The 18131-nt window shown below is 45.2% G+C and overlaps 1 protein-coding gene across 1 annotated transcript in view; it reads left to right on the top strand.

Annotated features, from left to right (window-relative positions):
* Positions 1-18131, top strand: part of SLIT3 (slit guidance ligand 3) — a 561455-nt gene that overhangs the window by 392626 nt on the left and 150698 nt on the right. The window contains exon 6 of the mRNA XM_081035897.1: positions 13633-13704. Within this exon, the coding sequence (XP_080892023.1) occupies positions 13633-13704 (72 nt within the window). The remainder of the gene's footprint in view (positions 1-13632; positions 13705-18131) is intronic.

The raw sequence follows: 18131 nt of genomic DNA, 5'->3' as shown, positions 1-18131 counted from the left end.
GATTTTTTAAGGGGAAAAAAAATGAGAGCTTGAAGAAGTCTTAGAAGACACAAGCTCGTGTGTTTCCATCCATCAGGCACCGGGCTTAGGGGCCCAGGGACAGCCGTGGGAGACGAGAAAGCTGCTGGGTGTCCATTCAGTGAGGGACGCTGCTTCCAGGCACATTGTGGACAGAGGCCAGGAGACTGTCCAGCTGACGTCTAGATGGTTGAGAAAACAACACTTTTAACCTGGAAATGAGCATCACCTCCTCAGGGCCAACTTCAAACAGCTTGCTTGGCCCAAACCAAATGCTGTGACGGAACTAGCTGTTAGCTGGAATATAAAAATAGGATGAACTTGGCAGAAAGAGCAGTGCGCGTACAGAGGTCATTTCTGGAGGGGTCCCTTCTCTAATGTACTTTAGTGACAAATGTTAGAAAGTCTAGAATGCTTTCTCTGCCTTTGTACCACTTAGGAACTTCTTGGTGAGTCACTCAACATGAGTGTATCACCAGGGATGGCTGTTTCCCCTTCCGCCTTCTGAGGCTGTGCCCCCCACACACACACACTGTCAGTTTGCTAGTCCTCTGTTGATGGGGATAGATAGCCTGAGCTTTCTGGGGCCACTGTAAAAATTACTGAATGCTTTTCAAAAGTCGTCTCTGTGACGAATGAGAGGGAGAGAGAGGATGTTTCTGACCAAGAAGAGGAGACGTCTCCAGGTGATAAGCTGGAGGGAGCCACAGCAACCTGACCGCCTATTTCTAATCCCATAAGCACCCAGAAGTTTGAGAGAGCTGTCTTGTCCTACCTAAGAAATGCTGCATGAATCTCTGCCCGATAGGCACTGCTGAGGGTTTCTGAGCTTGGTGGGTTTCCATGGAACAGTTTGGCGGAAGTTAATACCACATTTCATTCACACTTGTATTTTTTTTCCTAACCTACTGTTCAAACCTCCAGTGCGTTAGAGTCTTCCCATCCTAACAGTCTCCACAGGAGGAAACTTACATTTGCATTCTCAACATACTGCATTAAAAATAAAATCTGGCTCCTTGACAGTACCTGTAACAACAAATGAGAAAATCCTCATGTGAGAGCTGGATTAAAACTCTGCAGCCCTGACTGGCAGCTCTGGCGGGATGCAGAGACATCTTCCCTTTCATGCCTTTATTTTACTGATAGAGACATTTTAGCCCTAAAAAGTTAGGTCCCCACCCAGCACCACACCATCTTAGCTAAAACGCTACTGCTGGCACATGAGGAAAAGAGAATCACTTTTCCATTTCCCCCCAGTGCAGTGCTTATCCTCAGTTTGGAAATGTAAGCCATCTCCTTATTTCTCGTTTCTGGAATCGGGAGAAATTAGAAACTGACTTCAGGCCTGGTGCGGCCAGCTGAAAAGCAACAGCCATGATAGAAAGGCCAAGACTATCACTCAGAGAAGGGAGCTTGTCAGTGGAACTGGCCATCGCAGGTTCTTGTACCCATGTGGGAGCCATCGCAGTGCCCCCCGCCCCCAGCTTCCAGCCCTTTCTTTCCTTTGTTCTTCTGGCCTCTTCCTTCTGGTTCAACTTTTTTGGATTTATTCAGTTCAGTGAGACCAATGGGACTGCTCCAAACTGTCCCGTGAGAATTTGGAGTCACACAGTAAGAAGAATGACACCCCATTTTCACCTGGCCCTAACCCTCATCCCTCCCCAGGAGCCTTGCCCCTGGGGCTCCCATAGCCCACCCAGCCCAGAGGCCCAGGCAGGGAGAATTTGTGGTCAGAGATGCTTCTCTCACTGCCACGAAGGTAACAGCCAGACCTCCTTTCTAGCCTTCTCAGAGAGGGAAGGCAAAGAACCAGTCTGAGGAAAGGCAAAAAGAAAATGAGGAACTCAGCTTCTGAAACGCAGACACAACCCCCTGAGTGATCTGTGCCAGTACCTATGGAGAGCAGCAAGCAGTGGTGTGGAAAATACAAAGACTGACTAATCCCACATGTTGTGTTTGACTTGGGAGTCGAGCAGGTGTTGTTTCCCCCTCCCCCCCCATCAACTTGACCGACCTCATTCTCTTTGCTTCAACCAATTTTGTTTTTTCCTGAGTGTAGAGTGATGGGTTGTGTCCCCAGAGCAAGCCAGGAGAGAGAGTTTTAAAACTTGCTCTCAATAACCCCCAAAGGAGACGAATCAAATCCCGCCATGTTTCTTTCATTCTCATTGCTCTTCAAATGCCAAGATACTTCTTTCCACATCAGACAGTGTTGGGTTTGCTGCCTGATACTAACTAACATAAATTCTGGCCCAAGGTTTCCCTGCCCTTCTCTGTGATGTCACAGGAAAAGTACCCTCACACTGTGAATCTCTCATGAAGGTCTTCTGTGTCACAGAAAGAATGAGGTCCTCTTTGTTTTCTCTTTTAGGTAAAATTCACATAACAGAATTCACCATTTTGCAGTGTATAATTCAGTAGCATTTAGTATATTCACAATGTTGTGCAACCATCATGTTTATCTAAAACATTTTCATCCCCCTAAAGGAAACCCCATACCCACAAAGTAGTCATTCCCTATTCCCCATTTACCCTCAGTTCCTGGCTCATCTGCTTTCTGTTTCTATTATTACCTGGATATTTCACATACAAAATGTGTCCTTTTGTGTCTGACCCTTTCACTGAGCATAATATTTTCAAGGTCCATCCATGTTGTAACATATATCAGCATTTCATCCTCTGTTTATGACTAATATTCCCTGTAGGTATAAAGCACAGTTTGTTTATCCATTCATCTGCTGATGGACGTTTGAGTTTTTTCTGCTTTTGACTACTCAGAGTGGTGATGCTATGAACATTCGGGTACAAGTTTTTGTTTGCACGCCTGTTTTCAGTTCTTTTGGGTATATTCGTAGGAGTGGAATTGCTGGGTCATCAGGTAACTCTGTTTGACTTTTAGAGCAACCACCAAATTATTTACCACAGCAGCTGTACCATTGTACATTCCCACCAGCAATGGAGGAGGGTCGCAATTTCTCCACGTCCTCGCCAGCACTCGCTTTCCATTGTTTTCATTATAACTGCCATACTGGGTATAAAGTGGGACCTCACCGTGACCCCTCTAGGGTTTTGTCCCGAGCAAAACCTGTGTGCCTGGCACTGTGTGGCAGTTGTAGTCCTGAGCAAGACAGATGCTGCCCCTGCTGTCCTGTTGATGAAGACTCCAGGTGTTCATTATTCACAAAAAGTAATAGTACAGAAAAAGCAGCTGGCCTTTGCCGAGAGTATTTCAGCTCTGGCGTCAGCTGGATTGAGCGGAGTTATCAGCACTGCCCATGTGCTGAGCTCCGATGCACCTTTTTTCAGCAGTTAATTATGGGGACCTTGATATCCCCCTTACACTGAGCTTCCAGGACACATTTTAATTGGCTTCTGTTACCACAAAGATACCTTTGAGTGACATCTCGCTAATGGCCACTGACCCCGCACATCCGACTACACGACCAGGTTCGTTTGTGCTGCCAGTTGTTTCAGGACCTGCAGCTTGTACAGCTTTGGAAGACAAGCCTGTGTCACCAGTGGGGAAGGCCATGCCCGGGGAAGGACGGACTAAAGTCTGTGCAATTTGCCACTTACCTGGAGCAAAGAGCCATTTCCTTGGGGGTTCCCTCGCCCCTACTCAAGAAAACACTGTGCTGTCCAGCCTGGTCAGGAGGCACCAGTCAGGTCCCAAAAGGTGACCCGGCATAGCAGCACCTTCTTAGGGTGTGGATATCTGTCCAGTATCCCAGCATTTGGAGCTAAAGTCAGTCAGCTTCCCCCAGCAATCCCAAAAGTCAAGTGGCCTGGGACTCCCAGGGAATCTAACAGAGACACACAGGGGACAGTGAGGGGACACTGTTACATGTACTGCCCTCACCTGCTATGTCCTGACTAAGAATGTTTGCAGATCAGTGAAAGCAACTAGGTCCCAGTGACAAATGCTGAATCCAAGCCCTGACTTTTCTCAGCAGCCTCTTCCCCACGTAAGATCACTGAGCTAAGACCGCACAGACATAGTACAGGTTCCGTAGCTTTGCACTTGGAAAGTCAGAGAGAGGTGGAATAACACGGTGGGCAAGCCCCCAGCCTCCCACACAGGAAGACAGGTTTGAACCAGACTCTCATGATCAGCTGAGTTCCCTTGGTGATGCTGCATTACCTCTCAGAACCTCAGTTTCCTCATGTGTTTGCACCTAGTCCTACTGCTGGGAAAGAAGTTCTTTAATGGAGGGATGATCAAAGGGCCAGGAGGGTTTGCAGGGGGGAGTCCATTTTGCCTGGGTTTGTACAAGAAGGTTTCGTAGAGGATACGGCCTCCGAGGATGTCCTTGCCGGATGGGAAGGGAGTCCCCAGATGGAGGAGGGGAAAGGACCAGCACAAGTGAGACACGAACGTGCAAGTACTCGGTACGTTCACGTGTTGCACAGAGGGGTTGCAGCAGCCCCACGCTGAGGAGCCTGGCTGTTTGTAGAGAAGCACAGCACCCACAGTCACTGCGAGCCTGACAGACCTGGGTTCCCAGCCGAGCACAGAAATGAAACTCTCAATGCCTCACTGGCCTTTTCTGTAAAATGGGGATTGTGCTGTTGTGAGCCCAGCTGCGACAGGACATCGGAGATGCTCACCCAATACTTGCTGCCTACAAAATGGCGGATGGATGCTCTGTGCGGTTATGACTGTGGTGGGGTTGTGGTTCCACTCTCTAGGGTAGGGAGTCATTGAAGGCTTATTAAGGAATGTTAAGATTAAGAAATTATATACCCTCGAGGACGGGGTGGCATTTGACTATTTTAGATGCTCCCTACATTACTTGATTGGTTGTTCATTGAAAACGGCCCCCAAGCAATGGGGTTCAATTTTTCAGTGAACTCTCCTTAATGGTTCTCATCTATGGGAATTGTGAATATGGGCCCATGTTAACATCATTCTCCTAGTAAGAGAAAAATTTGTATTTTGCATAGGTTTTTGACGGCATCTCATATTTCAATCTCATGTCAGCTAGAGAAGTACAAAAAAGCATGTGAGTCTGAACTGCTGCCCTCAGTTCAGAAAGACTATATTGAATATCTCAAATAATAGATTCTTTGGTCTGGGACAGAAGAAGAAGGGATAAAGGGATAGGCTCAAATCACAGAAAGATCTGAGTAAGATGAACAGGAACTTTTTCTTGAGACTCTCATAAGAAATTGACCTCAGGCCACATAGCTTCAGAGCTGAAAGTGACTTTGGAGATTATGTCAGATGAATTCCTATATTTAATATTATTTGTTTCAAAGCAAATTGAGCAATGCCACAAATATATTTTCAGGCTACATACATTTCATTGCTTTCATACTCAAAACTTCCTTTTGGGCTAAATGTTATTATCTCCATTTTACAGATGAAGAAACTGAGACTTGGGAGCAGGCGGGGTGTGTTAGTCCGTTCAGGCTGCTACATCAAAAAATGCCACAAACTGTGTAGCTTACAAACAGCAGAAATTTATTTCTCACAGTTCTGGAGGCTGGGAAGCCGAAGGTCAAGATGCTGGCACTTTCTGCATCTGCCGAGGGTTTGCTTCCTAGAAGACTATGTTTTCTCTGTAATGTCACATGGTGAAAGGGTGTGGGGGCTTTTACGGGCCTCTAATCCCATTCGTGAGAGCTCTGCCTTCATGACCTAATTACCTCTCAAAATACCACCTCCTAGTACAATCACCTTGGGGAACAGGTTTCAACCTATAAATTTTGGGGGGATAGAAACATTCAGTGTACGGTATTCTGCCCTTCTTCCCCAGCAAATTCATGTTCTTCTCACATGAGAAACACATTCATTCTATCCCAATAGGTCCAAACTCAGCCCAGCATCAACTTCAAAGTCCAAAATCCGATGTCTCATCTAAATATCATCTAAATCAGATATGGGGGAGACTCGAGGTAGATTCATTCTGAGGCAGATTGCTCTCTAACTGTGAACCTGTGAAATCAAACGTATTATCTGCTTCCTTCTTCTAAAATACAATGGTGGGTCAGGCCCAGGACAGACAGTCCCATTCCAAAAGGGAGGAACAGGGAAGAAGGAAGGAGTGGCAGGTCCCAAGCAAGCCGAAACCTTCAGACTTGAGAATGGTCTCTGAGTCGACGCTCTGCCATCCAGGATCACTGGGCCAGATGGGCATCACGTCGTTCACGCCGCTAGACATTTACAGGAGCCCTAGTCTTCCATTTTATAAAATGGACAGCAAATGTTGAGAGCCTCCGAAAGGTTAGTATGGGTTGGAAACTCAAGAAAGTTTTCAATTTCTACATGCAAGATCCGTGAGATTCTTTTAAAGGGAAACAAAAGATCTTTCGAAGTCTTAGGAGGCCCTCCCTGCCCTCCCATGACGTAGCTTCCAGGCACTGTGGGTGGGGGATGAAGGGTGGGGGGTGTAACTGGACTTCACCCCAGAGTAGTGCTGCTGAGGGTCCTTGTATTTGAGTAAAAATCAGCATGCCGCCTGGGCTCCTATGTCTGCAGCTGTTTCAGTCTAGGAAGAAATTCTCTGCTCTGGCTACTGTTTGTCGGTCATATTCACACGGCTGGGATAATTTACCTCTAGAGTCCAAAGGGAAAATTTCTGAAACCCTCATGAGGGTGAAAAAATTTTAAAAGTGACTACAGTTTGTGCTTGTTGATTTAAAAAAAAAAGAAGAAGAAGGAGAAGAAGGAGTAAAAACATGTGGGAGATAACTTTCAGGCCCATTAACACAAGCACATTTTTACATTTCATCTTTCCGGTGTCTCTTCTCACTCCTCCCCTCTGCCAGGGAGGAACCCCAGATGGTTATCGCTCAAGAGTGTAACTAGGGAAACCACAGACCTGCCCCAATTGCTATGGAGACAGCCTTTTATTTGTTTGGCCTCTGAGTATTCATGACATCAGCAAGGCCTCCGAGGAAAACAGATATTTCTTACAAAGAAATGTTAATTCCCATTGCAGAAGGTTGAGAATGCACATTAGAACATTTCAGCTACTTTCAGGGCTCCCACTAGCCTGGTTGTAGGTGTGTTTGTCTGCAAAGGAACAGCCCATTTTACAGTAGACGAGTGAGGAGCCTTTTAAAGCCGACCTGACTGGAAGTCGAGTTTGGTCCCTGGGTCTAAAAGTTGCTGGGAAACAAATGAAACTCATCATGAATGTGGGGTGCTTTCGTTTGATTTGCTTCTTGTTTGGTTGGTTTTGTTGTTGTTGTTTAATTTATCTAGAAATGCCAGAAATTTGTTTCATACTGAAACTTGTCTAAATTAAATGAGAGCTCAGCTTCTTTCCAACAATTCTCCTTCATGCTAAATTGGTTTGCAAGGATTCTCCCCCTGCATTTTTCAGCACAAATTCATTTGCCAAGTCCCCAACAAACCGGAAACTATGTAAACACAGAAGTGGAGTTATTGCTGTTTCCCAGCGGTGTGTAAAAACACCCTTTTCTTCCCCAAGCTCCGGCGTGCCTCTTTGGTACTAATCCATCATCTGTGTTGGCACTACAGCAGAGCTCACTCTCCGCAGCTTCTACTGGAGTGGATGCAGTTACTCTCCTGCTGAGGAGTTGCAAGTGTTGAACAATAACAAGATATATACTAAATAAGAGGCATTATGCTAGCCATTGGGCCCAGCATGCATAGTAACAATGCTTGTTAAAATAGAGTCACGCTTCTATTTTTAACTAAATTCTAGGCAGGATATGCTGATCTGAGAGCTTAGTTAACCTGGAACTCTGTCCTTTACAAAGAAGGTTTGGTTGCTTGAAGCCTTTAGAATGCTAACAATCACTTGGTTATCCAAATACATCAGTAAATATAACAGTACATTACATTTTGGTACATTACATTTTGGTCCTCAGCAATCACTTTACTTATTTTATAATATGCATTTGCATTTACATGCATTGGATAGGGAGAGATTACATGTAATTATTATGTAGGAAAAATAGGCATAAAGTTGTCAGTTCTGTAGACAGGAATCTTTGTGGATACATAAATAATTCATGGATCAGTAAACATCTATATGCATGTATTCTTGGGTCTGGTGGACAAGTGTACAAAATGTGCAAAGTAACAGATTCACCTCTTTTTGCTCATTTGAGATGTCATTTTAATGTGGAATTACAGTAGCTCCTTAATGATGACAAGTAGTGACAATTCATTAGCAGACTACAGCTTAGATCGTGTTTGATTTGCCTACAAAGTGTGACCAGTACTCAATTATATGAAGTGTATGCATTTCTTTTGAACATAATTTTTTTCAGTTAAAATAACCTTGAGCTTTGTGTTTTTTTTCTTTTGAAGACCCCAGCCAGCAGCAGACAAATGCTTCTATAATTTGTTCTTCAATAATGACTTTTTTAGAACGTTAAAGTGTCATAAAAAACAACCTTCAGAACTGCTGCTAGATTTCTTGTTTTCTGCTTAAAGGACAAATGGATAATGGAGAGAAAAGAAATAGCATGTCAAGGCTACCTCATGTTTTGTCTTCTGGTTTATTTTAAAAAAGCAGGACTTCCCGCAGGTATTTTTTTTTAATAGTTATAGCATTCTATTTCTCCTCAGTATAGAAAAAGAAGTACACTCAAAATATATATGTGTGTGTGTGTATGTGTGTGTGCACGCGTGTGTGTGAACATACCTATTTCATCAAAAGCAAATCCAAATTAGTTTAGTTTTTAGAATTCTCTTGTACCCCTTAAGATCATTGAGATGTAAAAACCATGGGTGGTAACATTCTTCCAAATAGTTTCAAAGGCCTCCTTACGCTTTATTTTATATCCTGGGTACCTAATACTGCATGAATGTCTAATAAGACTCAGTGGCTCTTATGAGTTAATTTACTGTTGGATTCGCAGACCATGGACTTGCTTAGAATTTCTAGTAAGGCTTTCCTTAGAAATTTCATGCAGAAGTCCTTCCGCTTGTTAAGCACATTTCATGTAGTTTTTTGCTCAGAAATTAGCAAACTGTTTAACTCGAAAGGGTACTGAACCTTAGCTACTTCTCCCATTTAGCATGAGGAGGACTGCAGTGAGTAGCTGAGGTCCTAGAGAGGAAAGCTGCCTCAGGATTGGGGGTCCAGAGCGACAGCACCCTGAGGCTAAGTTTAACCACCCAAGGGCAGAGAGGCCTGGGACCCCCAGCACATCTGGATGAGAAGTGAACATCTGGTGGGTGTGCTCAGGTATGTAGACCCTGCATCTAGATAACCAATTGGGAATTCTACTTTCCTTCCAGATATCCAAAGCCTGTTTTTGGAGATTTCTGTTGTCAAGGTATTTCTCATGGGGAGTCAGCTACACCATTAAAACCATGGAATTGTCTTTCTTCTTTCATTGTTGAGGTGGTACTTGGGACATAGGTAGATTGCTCTTAATATGACGATCAGGTTTTTAAAAGGATTTAGATATGCTTCTTTGAAATTTTTGAACCACACAAATAGGTCTATCCTGCTTCAATTATGAAATTTGACGTTGTGATTGAAAGAGATGAATTGTGATAACATTCCGCTTACTGGAAGGGAATTCTTTCGAAAGTGCTGCCTCCTTGCCTGCTGTTTGTGGAGCTTATTTTGAGCCCTCACTCATGCTGGCTTTCCTTTCTGACTTGTTTATATTCTCAGAGTATAAAATACAGTAGCCGGGAAGCACCTCTCAGGGAGTCTGCATTTAGTTCTTGTCTGAGGATTCCTGTCTAAATGGACTCTGGGATCATTTTAGCACTCACATTGTTTGCCGAAATCCGAGCTGCCCAGGGAAATTAGAGCAGTTAATTTAATATCAAGAACGTTTTGGGGCTTCTCAGCTTATTCACAGGCAGGAGAGTGTAAATCAAATTGAGTATTCTGTAGAAAGCAGAGGACAAAAAAAGTTGCCTCCAAAAAATAGCCAGCCTTCCATCCATCCTCTGCCTCCCTGCTCCTCGCCTGTACCCCGAGCCCATAGAAATCTTACTTTATTCCAAGTGTACTCCTCACATGGTCCCCAGCAGAGGTCTGTGTGGCAGAAAGACAGCTCCCTATGTGGTCGTAGAGGGAGTGCTCAGTCATTGTGCACTAGCGATAACAGGGTCGTAGGACCACAGCCAGCACTGCGTGGCTTACGGAGTGGGGCTTTCTTCCATATAGTTTGAGCCCAGCCCTGCCACACTGTCAATGGAAGGAGTCATTCCGCAGCCATCCGAGACCAGCTGTGACTCCCCGGCCCTGTGCTAAGCACCGGAGTGGGTTACTTCTTGTGGTAGAAAGACAGGAGTCCGTAACAGTACAAAATGCATTTCTTGTCACCAAGAAAAACAGAAAGAGCCCTAAAAGGCTTTCTACTGTTGCTGAGTTCTCTGTGCTCCTTTTCCAGAGTTGCTTTGCACAGGCCTCCTGGGTACCTGTGTTTCGTTTGGACTGGCCAGTGGTCTTTCTTGATTTGTTTTGGAGAGGATCTTTGAAGGAGGCCTTTCAAAGGCATGATCCAGACCTTTGACCTGAGAGCTTAAAACACCTCAGCAGTCTCCATCAACCCTCAGAAGCAAACTACTAAGTCATATTCTTTGACCTTAGCTCCAGAAGGTTCTGTGTGTTTACCAAACACTCACAGAAATGCTGGCCTTGTGTTCATTTCATCTCCCCTCTCTTGAGCGTCAGGACCAATCTTTGTGGGTCTTCGATGTACTTTTGAAAGAAAAAGCAACCTTGTGTGATCCAAGTGTGTATTTACTTTGTTTTAGGGACCTAGCTTATTTGCATGAAATAACAGGATTGATTGCAGACAATTAATGAGCTTTTTACGAACACGCTGATGCTCAGTGCCATGACGATGTACTAGCTGGGAAGAGAAGTGACTTAGGTTTTCATTTGTCTGACGGGACTCTCGTAGGCATTGTCCGCCTATAGACTCGGGTAACACGCACGATGCATCTAGGGAATGACTCTAACAACCGGGGTTGGTATACTGTTTACCTGTGGTTCGAATGAAAGGAGACAATCTTGGTTATGACAAATAAATGTCTTCTGGAAAAGCACACTTAAGCATAAATATTTTAAATTTTGATACACTTTGTATGTTCTGAAATGGTCTATAAAAAATATACCCACAGAAATGTTTATAGTAAAGCTTGGTTTTCCCCGTTACTAATAAATAACTGGGTATTGACTTGTGCCACCCACTGCAAATATTTAAACATCATGCAATCAATGATGTAGTAGACATCTCTGCTTTCAGCCTTAAAATGATCAGGGCCCTCTCTAAGCCTCGTCATCATGGGTTGCAGGACACCGGTGGGACATTCAGTAGTGGATTTTTTTTTTTATCTTTTTCACATCTCCTTTCCCCTCACCCTTTATAACTCTTTCCATCACTGTATTATTTTTTTCCTTTTCTTTCTGTGAGTTTCTCTTCTCTCCTGCAGATTGCATCCTTTCCATGTAAAATTCTATACATTTAGAGTATCCTGTTTGATTTCTAGTGTTCTCAAAAAGAAAAGGAATAGAAAACGCTTTCACAAATCCAGCAAATAAACAACATTCTAATCGCAGGGACCGCTCTAAAATGTCTGTACAAAACTAGACACACCACAGACTGCCATCTCTACACACTACCCCGAACTTCCCAATTTGATGATTTAGATGATTTTCTACTTAAGTGGATGGTGCTGTTTTTGCCGAATTCAGCATGTTTATTGAGCAATTTCTTGGAGCCAAGAGCCAGCTCCACTGCGTTTCTGCTTGGTAAGGTCTGGTGGCCTTGGCCTGGGGCAGGGGGTGTTGATTCATCGGCCCTGAAACTGATGATAAATCCAGAAGCTGGGCAGCAGTCATGGACTCCCTTAATGGAGCCTTTGCAGGGAATCGGCGGCCCGACACTTACGGGAAGTCTATGGAAAGGATGCCCAGTAAGCTTATATTAGGAGCGGCTCCAGCAGAATCAGGGGTAGAGAGAACTCCGAGACTCCATGGGAGTGGGCATCGGAAAGAACTTGGAACACCAGATACCGAACACGTCAACCTAAAGAGTGTTTCTGCTTCTTGAGATACCGCTTCCTGTTTACTGTGAAACTCTGACTGCCTGCTATCTTGCACCGTGAGCATCCATTGAGATGACTAGGTTCCCGTATTATCGTGGCAGAGCGTATCTGTCGTGATGCATTGCCGCACTCTCATTGCACGCATTGCACGCGTGTGTATTTACACAATCCTATATCTATATATTTTTTCAGCGATAACAGTATTTTCATTCTAATTCTGCCTTCCTTCAGCAGAATGTGAAACACTCCGTGAAGGTTACCAAATGCAGCTTTGACATGTCTTTTGCGGAGAGTTGTCTTGGGATAGGTAGGCACAAGTTTAACAAATGAAAATTCCAGCATCAGGAGATCCCTCCACCTGGGAGGGACTGGTGTTTTCTGAAACAAAGGAAAGAAATAGGAGCCTGTAAGGGAGTTTTTCAGCCACCCTTCTTTCGGCCAGCCACCCCCACCCCCAAAGACTGTGGTGTGTTCTGCACACAAAATACAATAGACAATCTGGTGCTAATAACCATTTTCTGTACATCTTTTTCTTTAAGACATCAAATGAGTTATATATAATATATGGTATTTAAGCTGGAGTGTGGTCATGGCAAAATATCCTGACTTACACATCAGATATATTATATTTTGATTCAGAAATTACAGCATCTATTTGTTATTTCTCGACTGAAATTCCTCCATCTCCAACTAGACTATATATTCATCAAGGCATCTTTTTAAAAGACATTATTTTCATTCCCATGAGATGGAAAGGGACATAAAAAAAAAAGGCAGTCCTGAAATAGGTGCATTTAATTCTCCCCAATTTACATTTAAGTGGTACGTCTTTAAGGCCATAACAATATTCCTTCCCCCCCCCCCCATCAGGAACGTTTCCATCAATGGATTTCATTAATGTTGATGATGGTTGGTGCAGTTTGAGGGAATCTGTATTTAGTCAGAAAAAGCTTCAATAGAATGACCTACCAGATGGGCCCCGTAACAAAGCACAGAGGCATCAAACCACCACAGACATTTGGTGCTTAGAATAATAAAAAGACTATAAAATTAGATTAGTTGAGTCTAATTTGGAATTGGTATATTCCCCATGCACCCTTGCCGCTCTTGGGCAGATAAAGCCTTGAGATTTAGCACAGTGTCAGAGCAGAAGACTGCAACTTCCAGTAAAAGGGAGACAGGGAGAGGGAGAGAGGGAAAAAAAGCATTCTGGGAGGTCTCGGAGGGCAGAGCAGTGACCTCCAATGATTTACAGGCCTTTAGCTTAATGAAATTGTTTCAGTGACATGACGGTAAGAGCTCGTAATGGATTGGATGCCCTAATGTAATGAAATTACTCCCTTCTGCCTTAAAAAAAAATGCGCAATTAATATTTACTGAGACCTGACAGCCTTTGGTGCGCTCGTCTGTGTAGTTCTCTCAGACAGTCAGAGAGGAGAGACGGAGCAGCGTGGCAGACAGGCTGGCTCTGCGCGAGCTCCTGGCGGGGACGAGCAGAGCCTGCAAGGGGTGGAGGGACCGGCGCTAGGGTGACCAGGGACGCCCGGCCCAGGAGCCGGCTCCTCTGCACTGCCCCCACTCAGCCTTCATGCTCTCCCCTTGCTTTTCCACAGGCAACTGGACAACAACCACATCAGCTGCATTGAAGATGGAGCCTTCCGAGCACTGCGCGACTTGGAGATCCTGTGAGTTAATTTTGCGATCGCTGCCTGGTGTGCGTGTGTGTGTGTGTGTGTGTGTGTGTGTGTGTGTGCGCGCGCGTGTAGGAGGAGAGAGGGGGAGTGTGTGTGCAGGGGGTTCCGTGCGGGTGCATTTCTGGGTCTGCTGCTGCAGTGCTATTAAAATTGGGAAGTGGGAGATCCCTGGGCTCACCTTGGCCAAAGTGTCTGCAGGCAGCAAAGTGTGATTTCTCACCTCCCACAAACGGGCTCCTGCTAATTAAGTCTCAGCTGAGCCCTTTCTCCCCCGATGCTCCCACTGTGTTTGTTACTGGGTGAAACAGATGGGCTGGAGTAGCCCCCAGCACCTGCCAGCATATTCAGGGGGCGTCTGTTGAGTGTGAGCATGCAGGAGACAGGTTACAGGTCTGGGGAGACCAGGTTACGGGTCTAGGGAGCATTAGGGGGTCCACTGGAATCCCCTAGAATCAGAAAGGGAACTTGGCACAGAACTAGGGGGGGATGTCAGACAGGCAGGTAAAGTACAGTCGTTGCCATTGCTCCTGGGATCTCACCTCAGGTTTAAACCCAAACTTTAAACAGTAACCTTAAAGTGGTGGGGGTGGGGAAGGATGAGAGGAAGTGACCCTCCCCAGAATCCCACTCTATCTGCCTCATCTAGGAAACCGTAGCTGCCTTTCTGTGTTCCGGGTTTTCAAATGGGTCTAGCTAAGGAAACATGATGTCAAGGGGCAAAGTCAGCCAGGAATCATCCTGGGGTCAAACGAAAGTTGAATTGTGTAAGAAAACATTTTGATTGTTCTCACCTCACGCTACACTTCTACTGTCCCTGATTTGGGGGATGCTGGAGAGGAAGGCAGTGAAACCTAGCAGAACTTCTGTCAGGACATACGTGGTTCCGACCCAACTCAGCCCCTAATTAGCTGTGTGACCTTGGACAAGTCCCCTCCCCCCTTGGAGCCTCAGTGTTCTCATCTGGCGAATGAAGGGGTTGGTTACCGTAGTGCGGGAGTGACTTCTCCTTTCCAAGTTCTAAATTGCTCTTGGTTCTAAAAATAATTCTGATGGTACAGTTCCACCCAGGGAATGGTAAAGGCGGGATCTGTTGAGCATCCCTCCAAGATAAAAATTTTACATAGTCACCAGGTTACATATCTCTGACTTCCAGGAGAATGAATACATGTTGAACAAATAAATGAATAAATATATTAAAATGTCCCTTTGCACAGAAAGGAAGGAGTGGAAGGGCTGCCTTTCACCGTCCTTTTCACCTGGCCCCGCAGACAGTAGCACCCGTTTGGAGAGCTCCTCTCCACGTTGCGTGAGAGGAAGGTGATTCCAAGAGGAATCACGGGAAATGAAAGGGAATGCTGATGCTGCATGCTGCTGGAAATCTGGTGAAAGCTGAGACTTCCCCGTACAGAAAAGACAGGACACACAGCCTGGGAGGTTAGGTTGTCATTCCTAAGATGGATGGTTTCTCCTCACCCAAACTCTGACCCCAGAACAGGCAACAAATGCATGTCTGCTAGGGAGAGGATGGCAGCCCAAATTTAGTAACCTAGGACTTCTCTTATCAAGAGGTTGGAACTAAGGAGAGTAGGGACAATTTCCCCTGCCTGCAGGGAAGCCTTTGTGGAAAGGGCTGCTAGGAGCATATCCCCCTATTCTTGAAAAGGATGAGCAAATTCCTTGGGAAGAGACCAGGAAATGAAAGTCACCAGCTGCCGAGAAACAGCTGGGCGACCTGACAGCCGCATGTTCACTCTGTCTCCCAGGAGTGTGGTGTCTCACCTCACCAGGAAGGCTGTCTGGGGGAGAGGGAAGGGCTTTACAGTCAGACACACCTGGGTGTGGAATCCCACACGCAATGGGACTTTGGGCAAGCTACTCAACCTCTCTGAGTCTGTTTCCTTAATGTTCAGAAGAGGCGCCTTATATACTTCACAGGAAGGGCTCTCCAAATGTTCTCCCTTCCACTTCCCCCACTTTCTCCCCATCAAACCCCTGTCCAGGACGGAATTGGACTGTTCCTCTCTGCTCAGATGTTTGCTATTAAAAAAAATAAATAAAATGTTGGTATCCGGGTATACCAGGCCTCTCAAACTTAAAGCTTGAAAACCTATAATAGGAATAAGAGGGGGGGGAAAAAGCCCACAAAATCTGATTACTTTATCTTCTCAATTCCAAACAAAGCCAGATCAATAGCTTTGTTTTAAAGACACTCTCATTTGGCTTCACATGGCTAAGTACTTAAAATTAATCATAATCAGTTATTCCATGGGTTTTTAATTTCCAGCAGAGGCACACAGCTTTGGATTCATCCATCTTAATGGTGAGCCATCTGAAATTGGCTAATGCTGACATCTCCATTTAAAGTACCTCCCCTCCCCAGCCCCAGACCTTCCAACTCTCATCTACATATTGACAGTTTATAATACTTCCCTGTAATCACAACTTAGGCACCATAAAGAATCTTCACAAAGAAATAATAAATAGGAACTAAGTGAGGGCATCACACATGAACTTAATAAATTCTTTAGAGAGATTCAGAGAAAGAGAAAGGAATTGCACACACCCTGTCCCTGGAAAGTCATCTTGAAGTATCGAAAGCTTTAAAAGTCTGCAAGTTAAGAAGATAAAATATAATAAATATTTCAGGGGTGTTTCCTCTGTGACATTATGCAGCCTGAAGTACAAAACAAGGACTCATTACCTCATGAAAAGCTCCCTCAGAATGAATTAACTTCAGGAAAGTATGTGGACGTCAACTACATTTGACCCTTGAACGACAGGGAGGGTTAGGGGAGCCAACCCGTACGCAGTTGGAAATCCACATATAACTTTTGACTCCCCCAAAACTTTAGTTGTCGCTTTGTGTCAGCAGGGGACTGGTTCCAGGACCCCTCACAGATACCAAATTCCATGGATGCTCAAGTCCCCTGTATAAAATGGTGTCGAGCAAAGGGACAGGGGAAAATGCGCAAACTTAGGTGTCGACATCGTAGTCCGCCCTTCGCATCTGCAGACTCCCAACCTCGGATTGAAAAACAGTATTGCTACTGAATGTAAGAAATCCATGTGTGAGTGGACCTGCAAAGTTCAAACCCATGTTGGTCAGGGGTCAGCTGCACTAGTGGAAATATTTAACACAGGATCACCCTGTGATGGAAATGCCCTAAAACTTCTTTCCATCAAGGCTGAGGTTGGTTTCACCAGTTGCATTGAATGAGAACTCAGGAGGCAAGACAGCAGGAACTACTGGCAGTAAGGACAGAGGAAGCAGTGCCAGGTTGGAAAAGACTGTGCAATCTATCCACGTTGACCTCGTTTTTGGCTCATGCCTAAGGGGGAATGTCCGGCACAGAGTATGGTGGACAAAGGCACGGAGCCACTACCTCCCCTGTGCAGATAGCCAGAAAAGAGATTGAGACAAGCACAGCATAAGTGGTCTTCTCAAGGCTCCCGTGCCACCACAGGAAAGGAATCCCAACGCCGGTGACAATAGCTAGCATTTGGGCAGTTACCCGTCCCCAACACCATAACCAGTGCTTTTTCATACCTTATCTCTTTGCAACCTTACCAATCCTGCCATGAAAGTGCTACCATTGTCGCCCTCCACGTACAGAGGAATAACCCATGTCAGAGGAGCCAACGCATGGCTTAACTAGTAAGCAGTAGAGCTGCGTGGGCAACCATTCTGCCAGGCTGCCTTTCTGATCGGTGTTGCCAAGGCGCCCATGGCCTTGGCTCCCCTGACACCTCCAGCGTATGCCACAGCGTGGTGTGCACTGGCCCCCGACGCACAGGCACCCAAGGACTCAACACCCCATTGAGGAGAAGGTCAGCGCCTCCCACAAGCCTGTGACATGGCTTTCCCTTCACCCAGTTTAGGGGTCTCCACAGAGTTCAGGGGAAATCAGACTCACAAGGGAAAGAAAATAATCGTGCTTTTTCAATAACTTAACGTTCCAGTCCCAGAAAAGATTTTTCACTTTTGAATATTGCCAACTAACTTTGGCAGTCAATGGTTTGGGGATTCCATTCTCCAGATCTCCCCAAAATACAGTGCCGACTTTCTGTATGGCACTTAGCTTATTAATTAGGGGCCCTGTTTTCTGTGAGTCAGACACCCTTCTGTTAAACCAAATCATTGCCCTTTTGTTTCCACCGGTTCTATATGTTTGGCTGTTTACATAGTAGGTTTTCTCCAAGGAAGGTGTGCTTATACTGCAGTCGAATATGACTGCATTTCCACCCCGTGTGGTCAGGAATCATTTGTGGGGGTGCTCTAAGCCATGGGTTTCTAGTCCCTGTTGGCGAGGTTGAGGACAGCCAGGCATTTCACCAATTATGCCAGGCTCCCCCCTGCCCAACATGCCACCCTGGGTAAGAAAAATATTTAATGAAAAAAAAAGAAATGTTAAGCATAT

The sequence above is a fragment of the Rhinolophus hipposideros genome (assembly GCF_964194185.1).
Source record: "Rhinolophus hipposideros genome assembly, chromosome: 23".
NCBI lineage: Eukaryota > Metazoa > Chordata > Mammalia > Chiroptera > Rhinolophidae > Rhinolophus > Rhinolophus hipposideros.
This window is presented reverse-complemented; position numbering and strand designations above follow the sequence as displayed.